Source organism: Mustela nigripes, chromosome 12 (assembly GCF_022355385.1).
Source record: "Mustela nigripes isolate SB6536 chromosome 12, MUSNIG.SB6536, whole genome shotgun sequence".
Lineage (NCBI taxonomy): Eukaryota > Metazoa > Chordata > Mammalia > Carnivora > Mustelidae > Mustela > Mustela nigripes.
In genome coordinates, this window is record NC_081568.1 from 59,761,693 (window position 1) to 59,785,169 (window position 23,477).

The window sequence follows — 23,477 nt, forward strand, 5'->3', positions numbered from 1 at the left end:
CCCACCTCTTTCCAGGCTGGCTACTTCAGCCCCAATCCTCCTTTCCCTTGGGCACTTTATCTCTTTTGAAAACTTCCCACAATGGCCTCAGATCTGCAAGTCTCCTTTTACAAACACTAGGCTTCTGTTGATTCTGAAGGTGCCCTTAAAGTGCCCAAGGAATGAGAATTTTAGAAATGGTCAAGTTCTATCTTCAGGATGGGAAGCTGAAGACTAAAGAGGTAAAGTGGTTTTGGCCAAGGTCTGACTTGCTGCTAAGACCTTTCCATGACACCAGAATAGAGGTGTCCTCAAAATTCAGAGCCTAGGACCCATCTTCCAGGCATGGTGGGTGGGGTCACCCACTGTCCTGGACTTTCATGGGTCTCTGATCTCAAGATTCTTTGCTGGTTGTGGTGCAGGAGCTCAGCCAAGACACCAACTCTGAATCAAAGCCCTGGCAGCCAGTAGTCATAGCAGGAGCTGGGTGATTCCCACAAGCACCAGGGACCAGGTCAGAGCTCCACCCAAGGGAGGAGCCATGGAAGGTTCTGCCCACTTCTCTGCCTAGCCGGTCTTGCAGCTCTGTCTTCCCCATGGGGATAGCCACTCCATCAGAGAGTGGCCATGTGCCTGCAGCCAGCACATCAGGGCTGAGGATGATAAGACTCTCAGGGACCCAGAAGACCATGTTCTGCCTGAATGCCCAGCCCAAAGGCCAGAAGGACCTGCTCTAACAGAGCCTCGGTGGCATCCTGGTAAGAAAACTGCTGGGCCCTGTAGTACTTGGAGGGAGGAAAGGGAAGGAAATTCAGATACAATTCCTGCTGGGAGTGAGGAGGCGGCTGGGCCTAGAATTTGCTGAGCACCTACTTTGTATCAGGTCTCACCACTGTTTGAAAAACTGTTGATTACCATCCCATTTTATAGTGGAGGAAACTAAAGCTCAGGGAGAAGCAACACAATCTCAAAGTCAGTGGCAGAGTCAAGATTAGAGCTTCTTCTAACTCTAGAGCCACACGAGCTCCTTCCTCTCTGCACTGTCAACCAGGGCCCCCCACACCCCACAACTTCACCTGCTGTGATTTTCTTAAGGAGGTTCCCATGGCATTAATGCTTTCCTTGCCTCGACCTAATTTGGACTCCACTCCTACTTCCCAACAAATGATTCTGTCTGTGCAGAAGTGACAGAAGTCAGGGGACTCTGCCTGCATGGGAAGGAGGCCAGAGCAGGACAAGTTTTGGGGTCACTGTCTGCGTGATGGAGATTCTGGGAATGGGAACGGAAATGTGTGCATATTGGAATTACCTCTGCCTCTTAGAGCCAGTCCAGAAAAAGCTGCCATCTGACACCTGGGTGACCCTGCAGTCCTAGGTCTTGACCCTGTCCTTCCTGAGCTGATGCCAAATGAGGGCCCTCAAAAGGACACTACAGTCAGCTCCTGCCCTGGGTGGCAGCGGATGGGTATTAGATGAGATTGAGTTTTGGGCTCTCATGGTCAGAGCGGGCTCCCTGAAGTCCCCATAGAAGATGCCAAAGGGAGAGGAGAATGAAAATTAGTATTTATGGAGGGCTTTCTGTTCCCATTTCTCAGATAGAAAAGCCCACACTCTGAAAGGTTAAATGACTCAAGTGTGTCAACCCAAAGTTCAAACCTTTCTATGTAGAGGAGGGATCTTGGCAGAGAACCCATCAGAGTAGGGTAAAAGTTCTAGGCTGCCTCTACTCAGGAACATCTGGAGACTTTCTGAGTACCGTGTTCCCTGCAGGTGGGAAGGGCTAGATCCAGCTGGACTCTCCAGGTCCCCTGTAGCTCTGGGGACAAACCCTCAGGGCACTCCCCTCTGGTGGGTCAATATGTGGCGCTGCCAAATGCCATTCCCAGGGTCTGCGTCAGCACTGGTGGCCGGAGCCTTCATTCAGGGAGGCAGATACATAAGCCATCACTTGGCGGTTGGCTCTTCTGCCATGCAGGCTGAAGGCACCAGCACTGTTGGGTTGCCATTTGGGACATAGTGTGGATGCAGCACCCTCTCTCAGAGGTGGGTTTGGTGTAAGAAGGACCAGAGTCAAGCAGAATTCAATTCACTGTGGGAGCTGGGGCCCTCTTCCTAAATGCAATGCAAAGAACAGGGGCCTGGAAGACCTGGATTCAAATCACGACACTTAATTGCTTTGTGGCCTTGGCCAAATCCCTTCACCAACTTGAGATTCTAGAAATTCACTCCCACTGGGCCTGATGGTCATGAGAATTAAATGCAATTAAATGCCAAGCACAGCATCTAGGGGGCTTCCTCTTCTTCTCTTTTCTTCCTTAAGATAAAATGAGACCTGTTCAACAATCTGACCAGATCAAGCAAGGTCACATGGAAACATTTTTCCAGGTCTGGTGTGGGCAAAGCTTTTCAGACACAAGATGTCATGGAGCAGATTCAGAGACCCAGGTCCCTAGCATTGAGAAACACGATTCAATAGGAACCTTGGAGCTGAAGCTAGATTGTTCTCCAACTTGCCTGATAAATTCAATTTCCCATAAGAGGAAGAAGAATTTAAGAATATCCCAAAATGAGAATGAAGCTAAGTCAGAACAGAATAGGAAGAAGTCACAGGTGGCCATGGGCTAGAGGGGAGAGACAGAGCCTAAGTGGATGGGAGAGTGTTGGTGGGCAAGCCTCCCTATCTTTGCCCAGCCTCTGGACGGCCCACCTGGCAGATGGAAACACTTTCTTCAAGAATCTAATGATTTTCTCTCTAAGACTTCCATCCTGGCACTGTCTCACCCTTCCCCCATGGAGCTGACCACTTGCTTCCTTTGTACACCATGTACCCCTTTGCCTCAGTCCCTGGTATAGGACAGTCTCAGGGAACGCTGTGTCACTTCACTGCTTAGGCTCCTCTCTCTCACTAGACGGGAGCTCTGGGGATGACTCCCACATGCCTGATTCCCAGGAGGAGCTTGTTAATTAAGCCTTTGGAAAATTGAATGAAGGCATGGGAAGTCATGGGAGCCACTCCCTGGACCCTGTTAAACTTGATGCCAGGGACAGGGGAATGGATAGAGACTGGAAGATGAACTAAAGGAAGAAGGTTTGAATATGATCATTGGCAGATTGACGACGTTGACTTATCAAAAGATGAGAGGGAAAGGGCTGAGGAAGAGAAATATGAGTGCAGAGTTCCAGGAGCTTATATATGTGCTAAGATGTCATTACTGATTTTGTAACAGTAGAAAATGAGGAAATAACTTAGTACCATGGGCAGGGTGTGTGTTATATAAATGTTGGTATATTGATCTTGTGAAATACCTTTTTTTTTTAAAGATTTTATTTATTTATTTGACAGAGAGAGAGAGATCACAAGTGGGCAGAGAGGTAGGCAGGTGGGGGGGGGGGGGGGGCAGGGGGAGGGAAGCAGGCTCCCTGTGAGCACAGAGCCGGATGCGGGGCTCTATCCCAGGACCCTGAGATCATGACCTGAACCAAAGGCAGAGGCTTAACCCCCTGAGCCACCCAGGCACTCCGATCTTACGGAATACCTTGAGCCATTAAAGAGAATGAGGCAGGTCTGTAGGGACTGAGAAGCTGGCATTGGAGAAGAGCATGTGTCATGGGGTAGCTGTTAGAAGGATTCAGGTCTGTCCCTCACCTGCTCTACAACCTTGGGACTGTTTCCTGTCCTCTTGAAACCTCAGTTTTTTCATTTGTAAAATGAGGAGAATGGTAGTAATTACCTCAATGAGTTGTTGTAAGAGGTTTCTGAGGTTCTCAGCAGAGTGTAAGCATGCCTTAAGTATTTAAGAAATGTTGGCTGTCATTATTAAGCAAAAAAAGTAAATATCAAAAAATGCACACCATCACCTGAATTTTATTTTTTAATTTTGTCTTCATGCAGCTATAGATGTATATAAATACACAATAATATATGCATAGAATGCACAACTGTTAAGAGACAACTGGTTGAGATGTGAGACTAGAGAGAGGTGAGGAAGGGATGGGGTTTGTGATTTTTTTTTTTTACACTTTATTTTTTTAGGAAAATTTTGGGCTCAGAGCAAAATTGAGCCTCCCCACCTCACCCCACATACAGCCTTCCCCACTATCACATCGCCCACCAGAGTGGGACATTCATTAAACTGATGAACCTACATTGACAGATCACTGGGACTTACACTTTTAATTACCCCTCTCTATCTTGTTTTCATTTCTACAATGAGCATGTATTTGCTTTCTAAGTAAAATTAATATTAGTTGCTTAATGGCTGAATGGCACCTTAAGCCCCAGAATGGCTAGACTTTTGAAGGTGGCCTGGTTTACAGAGGTTGCCACAGAGGAAGGGGTGACCCACCCTGGGACTGCCTGCCTCAGCTCAGGCCCTGAGCCGCACCCAAGAACCCCCACTCTGCTGTCACCAGCATGACAAGTCACAGGCTCACCAGCCTGGCTGCTGGCTGCTCTCTCAGGAGGAACACCTGATAGGAACTACCAAGCCTGAGGAGACCAGGCCCCTGGGCCATGTCTTCCATGAGCATCCTCACACATACCCGATGCTCACTCACCCAACCGGCTGAATGGCTTCAGAACACCCAGAGAACAGGTCTGGGAGGTTGGGAGAGCTGCCAGTATCATGGTTGCAAGGCTGCCAGCCCGGGCTCAAAGTCTCCTCTGATATTCACAGTGACCTGTGAGTCTCTCTTTCCTCACTGCCATGCGGGATTAACATCCCCACCTCACAAAGGCACGGTGACAGTGGAGTGAGAAGATTCTTGGGAAAGTATCTGATGTATTCCTTGGCACATGGAAGGTTCTTGGGAAGTTTGCTTGTTTGTTGTTGGGAAGTTTTCATTTCCTGTCTACATGATCTGCTTAACAGGCCTAGACCCTTGGATTAATGGCATTGTCGGGGTGAGTACACAGTTGGGGGTGTCTTTCCTGGCAAAATCAGGATAAGGACAGGGAAAGGACAGTCTTAGGGCTCTCCAGATATACAAGCAAGGATGACTGACTGGCTGCATTTCTGATGCTTCTGAGCCACTCTCTAAACAAGGTGTCAGACTTTATTTGGGTTGGATTTATGATGTGATCCTCCAAAATGAAGTCATTCCTGGATGGCATGGAAGGAATAGGAACTATAACCAAATGGCATGGAAAGAGCCTGCTCCCCATACATTCTGAGAAAATACTGCAGCTGATGACCCACGGGATGGAGCTGGGCTTGGAGCAGGTGAGCCCCTTGGGTCACCTCTCCCATCTTGTTTCCCTAGGTGATTTCTACTTTGGTCCCTCTCTGCATGAGCACCTTATCAACATGAAATACAGTCTCCCCTTGACCTTCGTATGTCTGAGTCTCTTCACTCCAAGGTGAGTTTGTTGCCTCACAATGACCTTGGTGAATTGCTTTGCATATATGCATGAAGTAGGAAGGGTGGCAGGTCCTCCAACTTACCAATGGCAAGATAAAGCCTAGTCTATCCACCTTCCTGATATACCCAGACAGCGTAACTTCCTGCTGTATATTCCATCTGGAGAACTCAAGCTTCCAACATGGTCATAGATGGATGAACCCCTTGTGCTTTTTTCTAAAGACACTTGAAGGGTTTCCCAGATTACCTCAGCATTCTGATGATGTATGGCAAACAGACAATAAAATGGAGTAGGATAGGGACATATTAATTTAGCAACCAAAAATTAGAGATTTCTCTCTGGGAAAGTCACCGCTGGTATGTGGGCACAGCACACACACATACATGCAAACACAAACTCAAGTTTATGTGTCTACATGCTTATTCACACCTCAACAAGCACATGCACCAATACCCACTTTCTTTTCCAGGATATGTATCCAGGGGAATCAGTTCAACCTCGAGGTCAGCAGAAGTGACAAGCTCTCCCTGCCAGGCTTTGAGAATCTCACAGCAGGATATAACAAATTTCTCAGGCCCAATTTTGGTGGTAAGTCATCCTTTTTGTCCATTCAGGACATTAATTCAAAAGGACAAGAACAGACACAATATGCAGAGGAGGGTTTCAGAAGGTTTTGGTTGACCTGTTAACCAATTTTCTGGTCTGTGACCTGTTAAGGATGAGCAGTGAAGGGTGAGGAAAGCCACTGATTTTCACACTACTTTCCCGAATGTGCTTTGCCTCTCAACCTGCAGGATAAAGAAATCCTCATCCCCGCTAAGGAGGGGACCAGAGCTTCTAACAACCCCTCACATACTGTCTTCCTTCTGCCCCCACTTCCAGTGTTTAAGAAACTCACCAGGACTACACCACCCAGCCTTCTAGCTTTCAACCTGGTCACTCAAGGCTAACCCCAACTGTGCCACCTGGATGACATGCCTGGGCCATTTGCCTGCTCAGAACACCTGCCTATGTCCCAGCATCCTCTGCAAAGAGTCCAGAGCCCCACCAGGCCTTCCCAGTCCGACCTCTGTCATCTGCCAGTGTTGCCAGCCCAACTCCTCCCACTCTGCCCTGCCACAAGTGTGCCCCAAATGCTCCCTGACCTCCTCGGCTTCCCTGGGCTCCATGCCTTTGTTGAGACTATTTATCTGTTGAGAATGGTTTCTTCCAACTTGACTCCCTAGCAAAATGCCAATTTTTCATGTCTGAAGTCAAAGGCTTCCTCCTCTGGGAGGCCAGCCCTGATTCCTTTAGGCCCCATGCCCATGCTTCATACTTTGTTTTGAACATGCTTCCAAATCATAGCCATTACTTGGTGGTACCAGCAATGCCGCTGTTTTACATCTGCCTCAGCTTTAGGCTGCAGCCCCTTGAGGGGGGTCTTGCTTTATTTACCTCACTAACCCCAGCAGCAGCCCAGCGCTTGGCAGAGAGCAAGATCTCAATTGGTACTTGGTGACAGAATGAGGCAAGGAGGGAGGGAATGAAGCCAATCTCATACCTCCTCACAGGGTCTCAGTCTCTGTTTATAAAATACGAGGTTGATAAAAGTGGATGCTAGCGTCATCTTACGTAGCATAAAGTGTTAGAAAGAGAATTGGAGTTGAGCAAACCTCCATTTGGCTCCTGTCTCTACTGCTTGCCCCCTTTCTGTAAAATGGGGATATATCTCCCAGCTCACAGAGGGGACGGACTGAGACGAAGTGGGTGACACGAAGCATGGCGCCTGCCATGTCATCAGGGTGCGTGGGTCTGTTTTAATCCCCTTTCCTTTCTTCCTGCTCCTCCCCTCACATGATAAAATTCTCTGGTCAAATCCAGGATTAGAGGGTTAGTGCAGGTCCTCTGAGGAGCAGACACCAAAAGGTGATTATCCATGCAAGATATTTATTGGGGCAATACTTCTGACAGAATGTGGGGTGGGAAGAGGGGAAAGCTGACCGTGGGGGAAGGAGAGAGGGAGGGCAGGAAGGTTGGGCACAGGTGTCTTAGACTATGGTGCAGTCCTCTGTGTTTGCAAGGGCCTCCAGGGAGACCTAGAGCCCAGGTTCCCATCAGAGGAGTCTCCCATCCCCCTGCCTGCCAGGCACAGTGTGCCTTAGTATCCCCACCATACTCAGGCACTGGTGGGGCACAGCCATGTAAAGCATGGCCTCAGAGCATGTGCCGTAACAGATTTCAGGGCACAGCAGCTGGCCCAATTACACCCACCTCAGCTGGAGATCAGAGAAACCATTTTCAGGGCCACATAATAAAGACTTGAGATCCTAAGTTAACAAATCTAGGAAGGCTTCAGGATCCCCTGGTCTTCAGGCCCAGCTGAAAACTAATGACAAGCAAATGAGTCTGTACACCCTGGTTAGGTCCAACTTTTCTGCCTCCCAAACCCCAAATTAGGCCAGGATACTGCCCTTCTTGTTGCCTGTTCACAGGTCGGTAAGAGGCAAGGTTCTTGGGCAAAGTGCCCATTCTGAATTCGGGGTAGACCTGAGGAGTGTGAGGCCCAGATCCACAGGGGTTGAAAAGGGGAAAGCACAGGCCCCAAGACCTTGGAACCTACCCGTATGTGGCAGCCTGGGATTCTGTACAGGGACCATGTTCTCTGTAATGTCTGCCCACTTGAGGTCCTTAAGAGACAAGACCTCCATAGGGTTTTCAGGGGATGAGGTAGCCAGAGTGCAGGTGTGTAAGCAGGCCCTAGGAACACGGTCCAGGAAATAGCTTTGACCTCTTTCCTAGGAGGAAGCTGCCCCCTGGTGGCACAGTTCACTCTCATAATTCAAGGGGAAGAAAGCAAGTTCTGGTCCATAAAGAAGCCAAAGGAAGCAAGGTCCGGACTGGACTAGCTGGAAGCAAATGAAACAGCACAGTGGAGTAGACTTTTGTGCACTTTCTGTTCTCCATGTTCCTCAGGGAGCAGATAACACTGACCCACTGCTCACTGTGCTCCAGACACTTAAAAATAGATCCTGTTACCTTCCCAACCCAACCCTCAGAAGTAGACACAAATAGCTCTCTTTCACAGGTGAGAAACTGGAGCACAGGGCGCCTGGGTGGCTCAGTGGGTTAAGCCGCTGCCTTCGGCTCAGGTGATGATCTCAGGGTCCTGGGATCGAGTCCCGCATCGGGCTCTCTGCTCAGCAGGGAGCCTGCTTCCTCCTCTCTCTCTCTCTCTCTCTCTCTCTCTCTACTTGCCTCTCTGCCTACTTGTGATCTCTCTCTGTCAAATATATAAATAAAATCTTTAAGAAAAAAAAAAAAGAAACTGGAGCAAAAAAACTTCAGCAATTTGCTCAAGGTCACACGGCTACCAAGTGGTGGGCATGGGATTCAAACACTCTAACTCTAAGCTCCTTGTCTTAATTTCTGCCTCGAGGGGCAGAAAGCCACTTAGCGCCATGCTCCTTCATCACTTTCCAGGGTCTGTCTTCCCAGTCTCCCACTCTTCCACCGAATATTAACACCAAGTATTAGCTAAATTATTCTTAATTGCATTGGTTCTTAAACTCCCTTTCCAAATTCCTACCTACATTCTATGGCTTGGTTTCCTTCAGTTAATAATTAGGTTGCTTTGTCTGATTCCTGGCAATTAGATGGTTTTAAGCTTCCTTTGAATTCCACCTCTCCTCTTCCCGGTTAATTCATTGTCACAGTCCCCTGAGGCACCCCAACTTATTTATTTCAAGTGAAAGCTATTGCAGCTATTCACCTGGTGAGTAAATTTGTTCCTTTTCCAGAATTAGCTAGGATTACGGAGGTGATAGGGAAGGAAGGCGAGTGCCATGTATTGAATCTCTATTATTATGTGACAGACACAGTCCTGGGACTTTGTACAGATCATTATTTTTGATCACCTTCTTCTCAAGTATTTCCTCTTGCCACCACCCTGTAAAGAAGCTGTCACTTGCTAATCTCATTTAACCCTCTTGATGCCACCATGATGTCATTAGCATTAGCCTTACTCACAGGGGAGAAAACTGTAGTTCTGAAAGATTCAGTAACTTTTCCTAGCTGTGAACTCACATCTTCCTCACCCCTGGGCTTTCCTTTCACATCTACAGTCTGAGGAGAAACAGACTTGTTCTGGCCTGGCTTCTGAGAATGGTGGCCCTAAGGCCTCTTTCTCAGGAGCTGAGACCAGCACTCTGAGGAGTGTGGCCTGAGGCCCAATATCTGTAAACCAGATCACAGGGGAAGGTTCTGGAATTCTAAATAGTTTAGGCTTTCTGGAGAGTAAAGGAAGAGGAGGGAGGTGGCAGGAGGTGAGCAAGAGCTCAACCATGAGCAGTCTTGAATGCCATCTTGTGGTAAATTTACTTAGTTGAGGGGAGGGAAAAAAGATCTCTGTGCATAAATTTCCAAATCTCATACTACATTTCTAAACAGTTTGTCTCTTGCAAGCACCACAGGAAACATCCTCCAAGAAAAAAGTAGCAAATACCACTACATCCTCTAAAATATGTACTTGTGAACATAGGGTGGTCTCTCTTACATGTTAAGCTATTTATATATTTGTGCATTTTATACAAAAATTTTTTCATACTTTTTTTCCATTCTACACAGTGGTTCTTCCTGACAAGGGGAGGATAGAAATTTTCCTTTCACTCTATATACTTTCAGAGTGGTTAAAATTTTCCAATAGGCCAGTATTATTTTGTATTTCCTAATTTTTAAAGCACTGTGCTAACATAATGTGTTTGTGTTTCTGTGTAAGTCCTTCTGGTGTTTTCTTCATTCCTAGGAGAACCAGTTCAGATAGCACTGACTCTGGACATTGCAAGTATTTCTAGTATTTCAGAGAGTAACATGGTAAGTGCGACTCTTCATCTTCCCCCTGAGGAGCCCTTCTTATGTTTTATGGGGATGCACTTTCTACCTACTCAAAAGCAGAACAGAGACCCACCGCCCCCATGCACTTGGAATGGCAGAAGCTGGAGACCTATCCCTAAACTCAAGGCAGCAGAAGATTCTTGTAAAACAGATCTTCTGCATATCAGAAGGAAAGTAGATTCAAGAGCCAAGAGGGAAAAGATGAGGGATTGGAGTGGGTACATTTGAAACCAGAGAGAGAATGGAAGTACACTGGGGAAGGCTGAATATCACATGGGTCCTCCCAGAGCAGAAGAGAAGCTAAGCTGTTGACAGCTGACAATCACATGACTGCTCTCCACCATCCTCTCACTTAAAAGAACCCATTAAGGGGGTGCCTGGGTGGCTCAGTGGGTTAAAGCCTCTGCCTTGGGCTCCGGTCATGGTCCCCAAGTCCTGGGATGGAGCCCCACATGGGCTCTCTGCTCAGCGGGGAATCTGCTTCCTCCTCTCTCTCTGCCTGCCTCTCTGCCTACTTGTGATCTCGGTCAAATAAATAAAATCTAAAAAAAAAAAAAACTTTAAAATAAAAAAAGAGAGAGAGAGAGAAACCATTAAAGACAAAGTGACACTAAAGGCAGATTGCCCAAAGTGTCCTGCTCTGCCTTCCTGGTAAATTCTAGACGACCTAAGCGCTTAGCTCACCAAAACCTTCAGCAACTTGGTCAGGCCTTTGGGACAGAGGGCAAGCAAGTTAAGGCCCTGAACATGCTCCTGTGGGGCTCCCTTTTGGCAGTAAGAGTTATTGTCTAGAATAAATGAGGTGCTTTCTTCTCTTACTGCTCCAGGCCGCTCCCTCAAGAATAAGACTTTACAGTCTGTACCCCTGGCCTAAGTCAAGGTTGGAAGGGGAGTAAGATTCACCCCTTTCCTTCCATTTTCAAAGTCTTTCTCCCCCCCCCCCCCGCGACCCCCAACATCCATTTCTACCACTTGGCTTTCCCCTAGGACTACACGGCCACCATATACCTCAGACAGCGCTGGACAGACCAGCGGCTGGTTTTTGAAGGCAACAAGAGCTTCACTCTGGATGCACGCCTCGTGGAGTTCCTCTGGGTGCCGGACACCTACATTGTGGAATCCAAGAAGTCCTTTCTCCACGAGGTCACTGTGGGGAACAGGCTCATTCGCCTCTTCTCCAATGGCACCGTCCTGTACGCTCTCAGGTGACTGGGTCCCTTCCACCTCAGGGCAGAATGGGGAAATGGCTAGAAGAAAAGGCATAAATATCTCCTGGTGGTTCTGTACAGCACTCAGATAAGCACCCTGAGGTCTCGCCCTTCTCATGCTCCTGCCTTCCTAGATTCTTGTCCCCATAACAGAAGGGCCCTCCGTCAGTTCAGTTTGGCTCAATAAGTGGCTCCCAAATGTTGCTCTGTGCCAGGACCCACAATGGACACTGAGAATCCACAGCTGAATGAGAGACATTGTCCTGATGCAGATGGAGAAACAAAGGAACAGCATCGCAGCGGCGGGGGGTGGGCAGGGAGCTAAGTTGGGCAGTAAGTTAGTGGTTTAGGGTGGTGCTAGAGGAGGCTTTCACAGAACACTGAGCTGATTCTTAAAGGTTTAAAGAAAAAAAAAAAGCTAGCAAGGGAATAATGGGACTAGCAAGAGTGACCGAGAGGTAGGTCCACGTCAGGGATTTTCTTTTCATGGGGCTCAGTGGAGCTACGGTTGTCCTAGAATGCATCTCTCCTTGGCTGAGGCATTTTCCTGCAGAGAAGCCAAGTGCAGTGCCCCAAGGCCTTTGCCATCTGGAGTCATGGGCTCTCCTTGGTCCCTTCCCCAAATCCCTGAGGCCAAAATTTCCTTCCACCCAATTGTGCATCAAGTGGCGGGTTGGCTAGAATAAGCAAGGTGCTCCCTAGATGCAGCAAGAGGCAACCCACAGGAAAGGCTCATCATTGACTGTGCAAGGGATGTGCAAGGACCCAGCATACCTTCCCCCACAGTCTTTGGGGAGAAGCCCAGAAACCAATTACTCATGGGACTTATTGTAGATCCCAAGTAAGAAGCTGACATTATGCAACAAACACTGAGCTAGCCAATAAACTGAATCTTGGAATTGTTCATCTGGTATTCCTCAATTTGGCAAAAACCAAAGCCCCAACCCTTTCTTCAAGAAGCCAAACTAGACCTCTCCTCTTCCTGTGCCTGTACAAATCTATCTTCTGTCTGTATTATGCACATAATACAATCTGTCCTATGCAAGGATTATGGATAATGGTTAACAGCCTGGCTCTAGAATCAAACACATCTGGGGGCAAGTCCCTGTTTTGTCCCTGCTCTGTGACCTGAGGGAAGTTGCTAGACTCTCTCAACCTCAGTTTCCTCAGCAGCAAAGGGAGAAGAATATTTCCTACCTCATAAAGCTTTTGTAAAAATTCAAAGGGATAATGCATGAGATTCACCTCGACCCAGGACTGGCTTGGAGTAAGCATGCAGGAAATGGTAGATATGGCCATTCTGTCATTCTCTGTCTCCCTGAAATGAGTGTGAGCTTCCTCAAGGTGGGTACCATGTATGCATCATTTCACTTTCCCCAAGAAGCCAGCACAGTACTTAATAAAAATGATGCTTGGTCAAAATATGTGACACTGAAAAAAAAAAAAAAGGAAGATAAAGGTCAGCCTATTGAAATCTCCACTGTGAGGGCTTTGCTGATGATAATTAAGTGAATGTCTCTAGGTGTTGGTCCCCAAGAGCCACATTGTCTGGGACCTTCCAGCATCCTCTACTTCCTCCAAGAATGCTGATCTCCAGCCAGGAGACCTCGGCTCCAGCTACTCGGAGCTGTGTGAGCTGAGGCAAGCACCTGAGTCTATTGTCAAATGGGGACAGTAGTGACAGTGCTGTCTGTTCTAGCTCCTCCTGGGTTTGTCATGAAGATTACATTTTAAAATTGGGTGCAGGGGCGCCTGGGTGGCTCAGTGGTTTGGGCTGCTGCCTTCGGCTCGGGTCATGATCTCAGGGTCCTGGGATCGAGCCCCGCATCGGGCTCCCTGCTCCACAGGAAGCCTGCTTCCCTCTCTCTCTCTCTCTCTCTATCTCTGCCTGCCTCTCTGCCTACTTGTGATCTCTGTCTGTCAAATAAATAAATAAAATCTTTAAAAAAAAAAAAAACTGGGTGCAAAAGCATGTCAAACCAACGAGCAATGCTCCTCTGCAATGTTCTTTTAAGTTTGCCTCTTCACTGTCCACATTCCAGTTTCCTCCATTCTGGACCCCAGCTTTGACCACAGCTCAAAGGGGTTATGTAGTACAGAAAACCTCAGGATTGTTTTGAGTGCAGGCTGCAAGTCACACGTTCACTGTAAGAGTCAAGGTCAGAGTACCCTTGGAGTGGCCCTTAAAAGAGAATATATCCTTTCCCCCAGATCACTCCTTTTGAGCCCATTTTTCCTTTTTCAGAATCACAACGACTGTTGCGTGTAACATGGACCTGTCGAAATACCCCATGGACACACAGACATGCAAGTTGCAACTGGAAAGCTGTGAGTGTATATCCTGCAGGCCCCCAAGATGATTTTCCTGGGTGACTTGACTTAGAGCCGTGTATTCATGAAGAAACACACAGCAGCCTTTCTTTTCTTGGTGTTGATTCAGCCCTTCTGAGTGTCTGTCCAGAGAGATTTAGAGACCTCGCAAAGACAGCCCTCTGACACTACATCATTTGGGGGAGGACCACTGTGCATCAGCACTGAATATTTCTACCTGAGAGTAGACAGGACAGCCAAGGAAGTGGGAGTCTATAGGACAAGGAGTGGGACTCAGAATCTGAGAAGGCACAGAAGCCAGAACACAGCAGAGGTTAAAATTGGTAACTGGTGAAAGCAGTCATTGACACTGATTGCACAACTGCTTCCAACTTTGAAAAGAAGTTGCTTGGTGTTTGTGTGTGTGTGTGTGTATGATTGATATATATATATATATATATATATATATATATATATATATATATGGCTTAACACAACAATGAGGAGCATCTAAACTGCATTCTGAAGATCTATGATGAGGAATGAGCCTTTATTCTAAGTTGATATATATCAAATGGCATTGTTGAATAAATCTCCATTGTTCTGAAATGCCCACCAAACTTGGGAAAGTGGTACCCGCGACAGGTGTCCTGAAGAAACGATGCCTCATTCAGGCATCCAGGGATGGCTTGTACCAGGAGGAAAAACCATAGTCAAGCACTGGGGATCAGCAGGCATTTCTGACGTGAGGACATGAATCCAAGAAGCACAACCATTATGAGGTGGCAGTCATTTTTCAGAGGTAGACGTTTAATTAAAGACTCAGACAAACAGATTAATTACCCTATTGATTAAATGCATACAAAACCTCCTTAAAGCAATACAACTATTTGGGGCAGAATAAAACTTGAGGTTATCAAAAAGAGAACTCATTTTCAGCCCCACACGGAAAAAAGTAATTGCCCTCCACGTGTGGCTCTGCTCATCTCAAATCCCAGGAGTGAGATTCTCCTGGAAACTTCAGCACTTGGCTTGCACGAATACCATCCCCAGTGAGCAGAGGAAGCTTTCACTGAGTGTTTATTGGCAGTTATTTGGGTACAGAAACCTCACCAAGGGTTGTTTTTTGTTGTTGTTTTTTCCTGAACACCATCCCTAGGAAAGAATTGCTAGCATCCCACAAGAGCTGTGATAATGTAATGATTACGAGCATTTAATAGTCATAAAAGTAAAGTGTCCAAGTAGAAGCTTGTAAAATTCACCTGTTTAGGCTTTTTTCTATTTCTTGGGGATCCTAGGCATTTTTGGACAGCTAAATTGGACAGTAAATTTTGGGGTGCTTCTGAGAGAAAGCTCATAGACAATTTTTACCTGGAAAGACTCTAAGAGCTCATGACCACTTCTCTGCCCTGTGGAGGGGAGACAGCCATGGCTAAACAGTGCGTACCACAGGCTAGGACTTAAAATGTTAGTCCCAACACTGGGTCCCATCTCCGAGTGGCCTGGGAAAATGAAGGCAATATAGTTCCATGTTTAAGATGACAGGTTCTGGGATCAATGGGTTTTCCCTGTCACTAGCAGTGGCTTTGGGTGACTAGAACTAACCTCTCCAGCCCCCACTCTCCCTATCAGTGAATGAGGAAAAATAATAGTATCTGACTCAAAGAGTTATTTTTTAACAGTTCTACTGAGGTAAAATGTGCATACCATAAAATTCAGCCCTTTCAAATGTACAATTCAAAGATTTTTAGTAAATTTGTCAAGTAGTGCAACCGTGGCCACATTTCATGGTTAGAACTTTTCCATCAACCGAGAAGATTCCTTCTGCCCATTTACATTGTCTCCGGTTGCCATCACCAGCCCCCAGGCAACCACTACTTTACTTTCTGTCTCTGTCCGTATAAAAATATCCCATATAAAAGGAATCAATACAACATGTGGTCTTTTGCATCTGGCTTCCTTCACTTAGCATGTTTTTGAGGCTCATACATGTTGGGAGACTGTATCGTTTTGTTCCCTTTTATTGCTTTATTCCTCGTTCTTCCATATGAAAGAGGACAAGTAGTACACGTCCCTTTGGCTTGTTTCCACCCTGTAGTTATTAAGAATAATGCCACTATGAACATTTGTCTACAAGTTTTTGTGGACGTGATTTGATTTCTCTTGGGCAGATACTTGGGAGTGGAATGCTGGATCAAATGGTAAATTTATGTTCAAGTTTTCCAGAAACCGCCAACTTGTTTTCCAAAGTGGTTGTACCATTTTACATTCCCGCTGGCGACGTTCCAGCTTCTCCACATTTTCATCATTGGTTATTGTCTGTCTTTTCATGACAGCCATTCTTACGGGTGTGAAGTGGTATCTGACCGTGATTTTGATTTGCTTATCCCTGAACATACACAATCCTGGCTTTGTTTTTAACTTGCTTTGCTATCCTGGGAAAGTTAGGCAATCTCTCTGAATCTGTGAATTTTCATGTATAAAATGGGCAAAATATTACAGTTCCTCTATTCTAAGGCACAGCATTTACTGAGTAACATTTTAGGAAAAAATGTACGCTCAACTTTATATGTATGTATGTATGTATGTATGTATCAACTCTGAGATCTATCCCAATTTCCAAAACTGTAAAGAAAAAAATTTTTAGTGAAGAAATATAGAAATATCCACCTTGCAAGTTTGTGAGCACATTAGAGACATAGTGTATAAAAGACTTAGCATAAATGCTTCATAAAAGGTAGCTATTATTACTATTATGAACTATTTTTGTAAAACTGCCTTGAGATTTATCAAATGCCTAAGTTAACAGACATCAATATAGGGGCTAGCTGTAGGTTTCTTGTCATCTTCTGTTTTTGTGCTTGCATTTATGCCAACATGGAAATAGGAACAGAACAGCTGTAAAGTCACTGAGAACACGGCAGGGGCTACTAGACTGTCCTGAAAGGCATTGTGGAGCTTAGGGCTGTGTGTGTTCACAGATAGGAATGAGTTCAATAAATATCATCCTAGAGGCCTATTACCTACCAAGTCTGTGTGATGCTTAGCACAGAGCTGGTTTTTGACTGATGGCAAACAGCCCTAGCTGGTCGTCCTGTTCTGGGAAGACACTTCAGTTGCATGTGAGAAATCACACCAGGTTTTACATGGGTTCACTATCAAGACAGAACTCGTTCTGCCCACACATTGTAGTGGTCTCCAAACCAGTTCATTCTGCCACCTTCTTGCACTGACCAGGGCACTGTTTTCCTCCCCAGGGGGCTATGATGGAAACGACGTGGAGTTCAGCTGGCTGAGAGGGAACGACTCTGTGCGTGGGCTGGAAAACCTGCGGCTTGCTCAGTATACCATCCAACGGTATTTCACCTTGGTCACCAGATCGCGACAGGAAACAGGTGACTCATGAGACGCATCGTACAAAAGCAAAATAACTGAATTGCATTCTGAGTCAGAAATACCATCTCTTTTCCACTTTATCTCTTTGGCGCCCAGGAACCCCCTCCACAGTGTGGTAGGGCAGGAGGATTTGGCCCTGACACTATTACCTATTTCACACCCAGTATTGAAATCATCCCCCAAGGGCTCGGAATCTAGTGAGGTAGACATTGAGGAAACCAGCAGGTATAATTCGGCAGGAATACTAGGACAGAGCAAGGCACAAGAAAAGGATCAGGGGTGGGGGTACCAGCACCCCTCTACATCTCATTCTATCCAACTGCAGTTTCTCCCACTGAAACTGTAATGACAGTACATGCTTAACTAGGTTTTGGTGAATAACAGATAAATTAATGTGAATATAGCTAATTAAATGTCCCATAGGGAAAGCACTCTGCTGTGTGAGGAGACATGATTTCCTATCTCTTCTTTACCCAATCAGGAAATTATACACGACTGGTCTTGCAATTTGAGCTTCGGAGGAATGTCCTGTATTTCATCTTGGAAACCTATGTTCCTTCCACTTTCCTGGTGGTGTTATCCTGGGTTTCATTTTGGATTTCCCTTGATTCAGTTCCTGCAAGAACCTGCATTGGTAAGCAGCTCCAACAGGAGACTTCTAAGAACTGGGGTTACAAAAACAAAACAAAACAACAACAACAAAAAAACTTTGTTTCTTTTTACCTTCTACCAGTTTTCTTTTTTTCCCACTGATATTCATATGATGCTTCTAGGAGTTGGTTTCTTGAGAGATCTTTTACAGAGAGAAAGAGACAGACAGTGCCTTTCCAAACATGTTTTATAGTGATAAGAGAGAATTGTGATTGGATGGTCTATTACCTGTTACTTTGCCTACTGAACACCTCCCTCCAGTGGGAAAACAGAAGGTAAAACATTTAGAAAACCCTATCATTCCTATCCATTCAAAATGGATAAATCAATCCTGTGCTAGCAGATCACAGCTTTTTCAAAATAAGCTGTTCCATCTCTGAGTTCTGTCCCCCTTTGCCAACTCCTGAATGGTGACAGTCTGCCAGGCAGAGGTGAAAGGTTCACAGACCACTGATGTGGGAACATTGCCTGCCTGTTTTCCCAGGAGTGACCACCGTATTGTCAATGACAACGCTGATGATCGGGTCCCGCACTTCTCTTCCCAATACCAACTGTTTCATAAAGGCCATCGATGTGTACCTGGGGATCTGCTTTAGCTTCGTGTTTGGGGCGCTCCTGGAATACGCAGTTGCCCACTACAGCTCCTTACAGCAGATGGCAGCCAAAGATAGGGTAAGAATTTTGAAGGCCCTGTGTACGATTCATCACTTGCCCTGTGCTGATCAGTAGAGATGACCCTGGCTGGTTCCCATTCCCAAGTGATTCACTTTGCTCCAGCAGTACTCATCCTTGTTCAGATGGGGTCATCTGGAAGTCATGGCACCTTTTGCAAAAGACTGCTCTTTCCATCAAGTACAATGGGATATTAACATGTTTAATCTGCTAGCAGAAAATAACCGTTGCCTGTATGCAACATGAAATCACAACCACAAGAATAAGCATCCATGAAAAACCCAGTATCAAACCAGACGTGATCAGCTGCTTACAAGTTTCAGATTAATAAGTATTTACTATTTAATTCTTTTGTTGCATTCTTATTTTCTTAAATTATACAAGTATGGTTTGCTGGAAAATGTATGGAAAATAAATTGCAGCAAATTTCTCAATTAGCATATGTTTCTTCTAAGTGGGAAAGACTGCCATTATCTGAGTTAGCAGTGAAACACCGTGGCCCAGCTCTCAGAATAATAATAATCGTTATTAGCAATTGAACATTTACATGCACCAGACGTACTTCCAAGCCCTTTGCAAATATCATTTAAATTGTCATAACAACCCAGTAAAGCTATCTCCATTTTTATAATTGTGGAATCTGAGTTACAGGGAGAGTAAGTGACTTGTCCCATGAGATGTAGATGAAGAGGTAGAGCTAGGATTTGAACTTGAATCTGCTTAGCTCCAAAGCCTGGCATTTATCTGTTATTCTCACTGGTGGTGGGCAATAGCCATGCTCTTAACTGTTGTTCACTCCAGGCCTATGGAACCCTGAGGTTCTTTGGAAGCCCAGTTTGATAAACACTGGTATACTAAAGCTCATGCTAACAAGCAAGAAAGTGATAGGGTTCAGCACAGAACAGATGCCCACCTCCAGCAAAGTGCCAGGACCACACAGGGTCTAATGGTGAGGAAATGAATCAGAATAACCCAAAGACCCAGTGGCCTTGTTCCTTGTGTCTGACTAATGTGAACAATGTTTCATACAGTCATATTACCCAATACCAAAGACAAATGAGCCTATGTACTAGCCAAAGAAGAATATGCATTTCTTTTTACTCCCTGTAGGCTTCATTAAGGGGTCAATAGTTAATTTAAAAAAAAAGGTTTGGATTTGGTAGAATGGCAATAAAAGACTGGAGAACTACTAAAATCCTTTACCTAAGTCATCAAAAAGCCCTCCTTTTGCTGTGTAGAATAATAGCTCCACTACAAGGTATTTGCTATGTGCTAGACATCTCCTTCAGTCCACCCAACAGCCTGTCAGAGGACCACCGCTGTTATTCCAAATTTGCTACTCAAAAACCTGCCACTCAGAGAAGTGAGATGGCTCATCTAAGACCTCACAGCTAGTAAGTAGCCTGGCCAAGGATCCAAAGTCTGCTCTCTCCGACTTCACTACGCTCCCCACATGCTATGTCCATTCCAAGCATTTTGGAAAATGACAGCTCCCCAGAACTGTAGGGAGCATCACTATTTCTGTTTGTGTGGCAGAGACTTTTAAACACTGCCGATTTCTATTATCTCTCATAATCAATGAATTCCCATGACATTGGAATTCCCAATTCCAATGACAGAATGGAATTCATCAAACACCTACGAAATGCTTTACATAATTTATCTCATTTAATCTTCCCATCCCTTTCATGAGGTAGGTATTAATAACATCACCATTTTGCAGGCAAGGAAACCAAGTTTTAAAGGAATTAAGGTAACTCAGAGTTCATAATAGCAAGAGGCAGAATGGAATTCAAACCCAGACCAGCTAACTTCAAGGCCTGAGCATTTAGCACAGAGCTCTGCATAGCAACAGTGGGCAACAGTTATTCTCCACAGTATAAAAGCTGATGACCTAGGGATGGGTGCCTTTAAGAAGGATAACAAAACTGCCAAGTCTGGCCCACTGGCCTACATCTGAGACATTCAGTGCCACTTTCTATTAAACCTGATTATTTAATACTTAGACTTCTAAGTATTTAAATGTCTAGCTACTTATTTTGCTAAGTCAAGTCTTTCAAGCTAACTGCATTGTCTATGATCTAGGGGACGGCAAAGGAAGTAGAAGAAGTCAATATTACTAACATCATCAACAGTTCCATCTCCAGCTTTAAACGGAAGATCAGCTTTGCCAGCATTGAAATTTCTGGTGATAATGTCGACTATAGTGACTTGACAATGAAAACCAGTGACAAGTTCAAGTTTGTCTTCCGAGATAAGATGGGCAGGATTGTTGATTATTTCACAATTCAAAACCCCAGTAATGTTGATCGATATTCCAAATTACTATTTCCTTTGATTTTTATGCTAGCCAATGTGTTTTACTGGGCGTACTACATGTATTTTTGAGAGTACGATGAATTGTTTGCATGTTGTGGTTCTTCAACAGAACAAGGTAATGATGTAAATGGGATTCTAAGCCAAGTGTGTGCACTAACCCAATAGAACTACGAGTGACTAAAATAACATTTGAGCATTTCTCCTCAAAGACTATTCCCCCAACCATTATTTAAGCTGTGCAGAAGTCCTAGCATTACAGAGTCTTGTAATAGAAACATCAACTCATTCCCTTTTTATCTTTACCAAAGACATCCCCATGGAGCCTAAGATTACTAACCTACTCAGAGTTGACTACTTGCTCAGTGGCTCCCTGGTCTGCATTTACTTCATATAAAAAATGAGAAGGAAACTATTATATGTATTGAGTAACCCTCAAGTGTCAGTGGTTGTTTCTAAATTAATCATACATGCTATTTACTAACTCTCTATAGTGCTTATAAAATGCATTGTTACCTATTTAGGGAGTAACATTTTCTAGTTTTTGTTTTTGATTAAAATGAAATGTGGGCCTAAGTCAATTCGCTGGAAGTCACTGCACTAACTCAATACTAAGATGAGTTTTTAATACAGTATTTAATACCACAGCAGAATTGTCCCCAAATCCCAGTAAGTTCCACCATTGAAAAATCAAATGTAAATGAAGAAAACATTAATGGGGTCAATAATCTCTAACATAAATTTGTTTCTAAGATATAATGCATTTCCCTGAATCTTAACTGAAATAGCTCTGGAGCTTTATTCCCCCACTGGATATGTCTTATCATTTAACTATTAAATGTACATCAGTCCTCAGCAATGCGAAAGCCCTTTACCCACATCAGGGATGAAGATGGAAGATTTTTTTTTTTAAAACACTGATTCTAAGGAGTCTTACTTTGAACTGTTGCCATCAACACTTGCAGAACTGAGTTCATTTCTACCTGCTTCTCTGACACCGAGCAGCACTTTCCCAGCAGCGGATCTCCTGCATCTTTCCAAGAGGAGCTCTTATTCCTATGCTCTAGTGATCAGGAATGATGCTTATTAGATCACGAACTGCATTACCCAGAAACAAGTGGCCTAGAACAAGTAAGCTTGGCCTTGCTTGGAACCCCGATCCTTCTAGCTGGATTACTTGGAGTAGCTTATCCTGCATGAGTAGGAGAATGTTGGTCCTGAGTCCTGAACTTTCTGAGTAACAATGGGACTTGTTCCAGAACCTACGTGCAGAAGAGCTAGCTTTTCCAAGTCCCATCACTCTCACCCAAACACAAGAAGCACATTATTGCATCCTTGCCCCTCGGTCAAGCTCAACCTACAGCGTTATTAAGTGGAGATTTGCCCGTGTGTCATGATAAAGGCTTCAGTTCAGACTCAATCTTCATTAAGAGAATCTTTCCATCTTTAATTCTTCAGCTTCCTTTTTTAATAAATGCATGTGTTTACCTTTACTTTCAGAAATAAACCATGGCTTCTCTTTTCTATAACCCTCTGTACCATAAGCTCTCATTCTTTTTCTCTTTTTGGTAATTCTCCCAATTCAGTGTGTATGGGTGGAATCACTTGAGCTTTTAACAAAATGTTTCTAATGGGAATGAGGGAATTAAAAGAGGTGGAAGGTGATTGTATAGTTCAATCATATTTGTGTTTTTTTTTAAAGGTTTAAAAGGAAATATCTGCTCTGAAACCCTGTTCAAGCAATACATATTTTTTTAAAAGCTGTAAATGAGTGAAACTATGAAATAAACATACCATACTAGCTACCCAACAAATCAAGTGGTCATCTGTAGAATGAGTAGTGTAAGATCCCATCTGGAAATGGTATACATTGTAGCGGTAAACTCAGTGGGCTCACAGTCTAACATCTCCTTGTTTCCCCCCACTGGAGACAGTACACATACACATTCACAGGCACATATACACACATCCCCCCTACTATTGCCTGCAGAGGAAGATACACACTGGAGGCACAGTCAAGGTCTTTCTTTGAGATCACTGCACCACAACACTTGCCTTGCAGTTAAACAGCTGGGCCCACTGCTATTGAAAGGTCAAAGTCTCAGAAAATGTCACAAATTCCCTTCTAAGCCTCCTTCATTGTTTTGGAACTCATTTTTATTTTTGTTGAATGATATTTTTGAAGTTTGAAAATATACTTTGGGGGGGAATTCTTGCATTTTGTATCATTCTGACATCTATGTAGGCTAAAACATCAGAGTTCTCAGTGAGAACTAAAATTTTAGATCTGCTCCATGTTTCCTACCTACCCAGATCAGTCCCAGAATTCACTTCATTCAAAATATTTCTTGGGTGAAAGTACAAAGACTAACCTCATCAAATTTCCAAAGACATGAAACTATGCAAGGTTGAGAATATTCCAAGTCATGGAAATATGATTTTTAATTACCTTGATGTTGAGAATGTCAATAGTCTCCATATATGAAATCACATATCTATATAAAACGATATTCAGTAACAAATGACAGAGGTTAATTTCCAGTGAAAGACAGGAGAAGTGGAGAAAAGAGCTAGAGATTACAATAGACCACATGCTGAAAACAATTAGGGAACACGGGGAGGGGGGTACCATTAGGAGAATTAGTTTAGTAGGGGCTTTCAGTGCCAGTATGTGGCACTGAATTTAGGGACAATTTGTACTTCAGGAGAGT

General features: G+C 44.7%; 1 protein-coding gene across 1 annotated transcript; it reads left to right on the forward strand.

The window, feature by feature from the left end:
* The first annotated feature begins 593 nt into the window (after window positions 1-593).
* On the forward strand, window positions 594-21,143 carry GABRP (gamma-aminobutyric acid type A receptor subunit pi). The gene is made up of 10 exons (XM_059416557.1): window positions 594-737; window positions 5,242-5,338; window positions 5,811-5,929; window positions 10,125-10,192; window positions 11,201-11,418; window positions 13,667-13,749; window positions 16,989-17,126; window positions 17,609-17,761; window positions 18,263-18,450; window positions 20,536-21,143. The coding sequence occupies exons 2-10, from the start codon at window positions 5,286-5,288 to the stop codon at window positions 20,836-20,838; spliced, it is 1,323 nt and encodes a 440-aa protein (XP_059272540.1). The 5' UTR covers window positions 594-737; window positions 5,242-5,285; the 3' UTR covers window positions 20,839-21,143.
* Window positions 21,144-23,477: the final 2,334 nt, after the last annotated feature.

Coding starts and splice junctions, on each gene's coding strand:
- GABRP (XM_059416557.1), top strand. CDS start 5,286: ATGAAATACAGTCTCCCCTTGACCTTCGTATGTCTGAGTCTCTTCACT. Junction 10,193..11,200: donor GTATTTCAGAGAGTAACATG/GTAAGTGCGACT, acceptor GCTTTCCCCTAG/GACTACACGGCCACCATATA. Junction 17,127..17,608: donor CAGATCGCGACAGGAAACAG/GTGACTCATGAG, acceptor TTACCCAATCAG/GAAATTATACACGACTGGTC.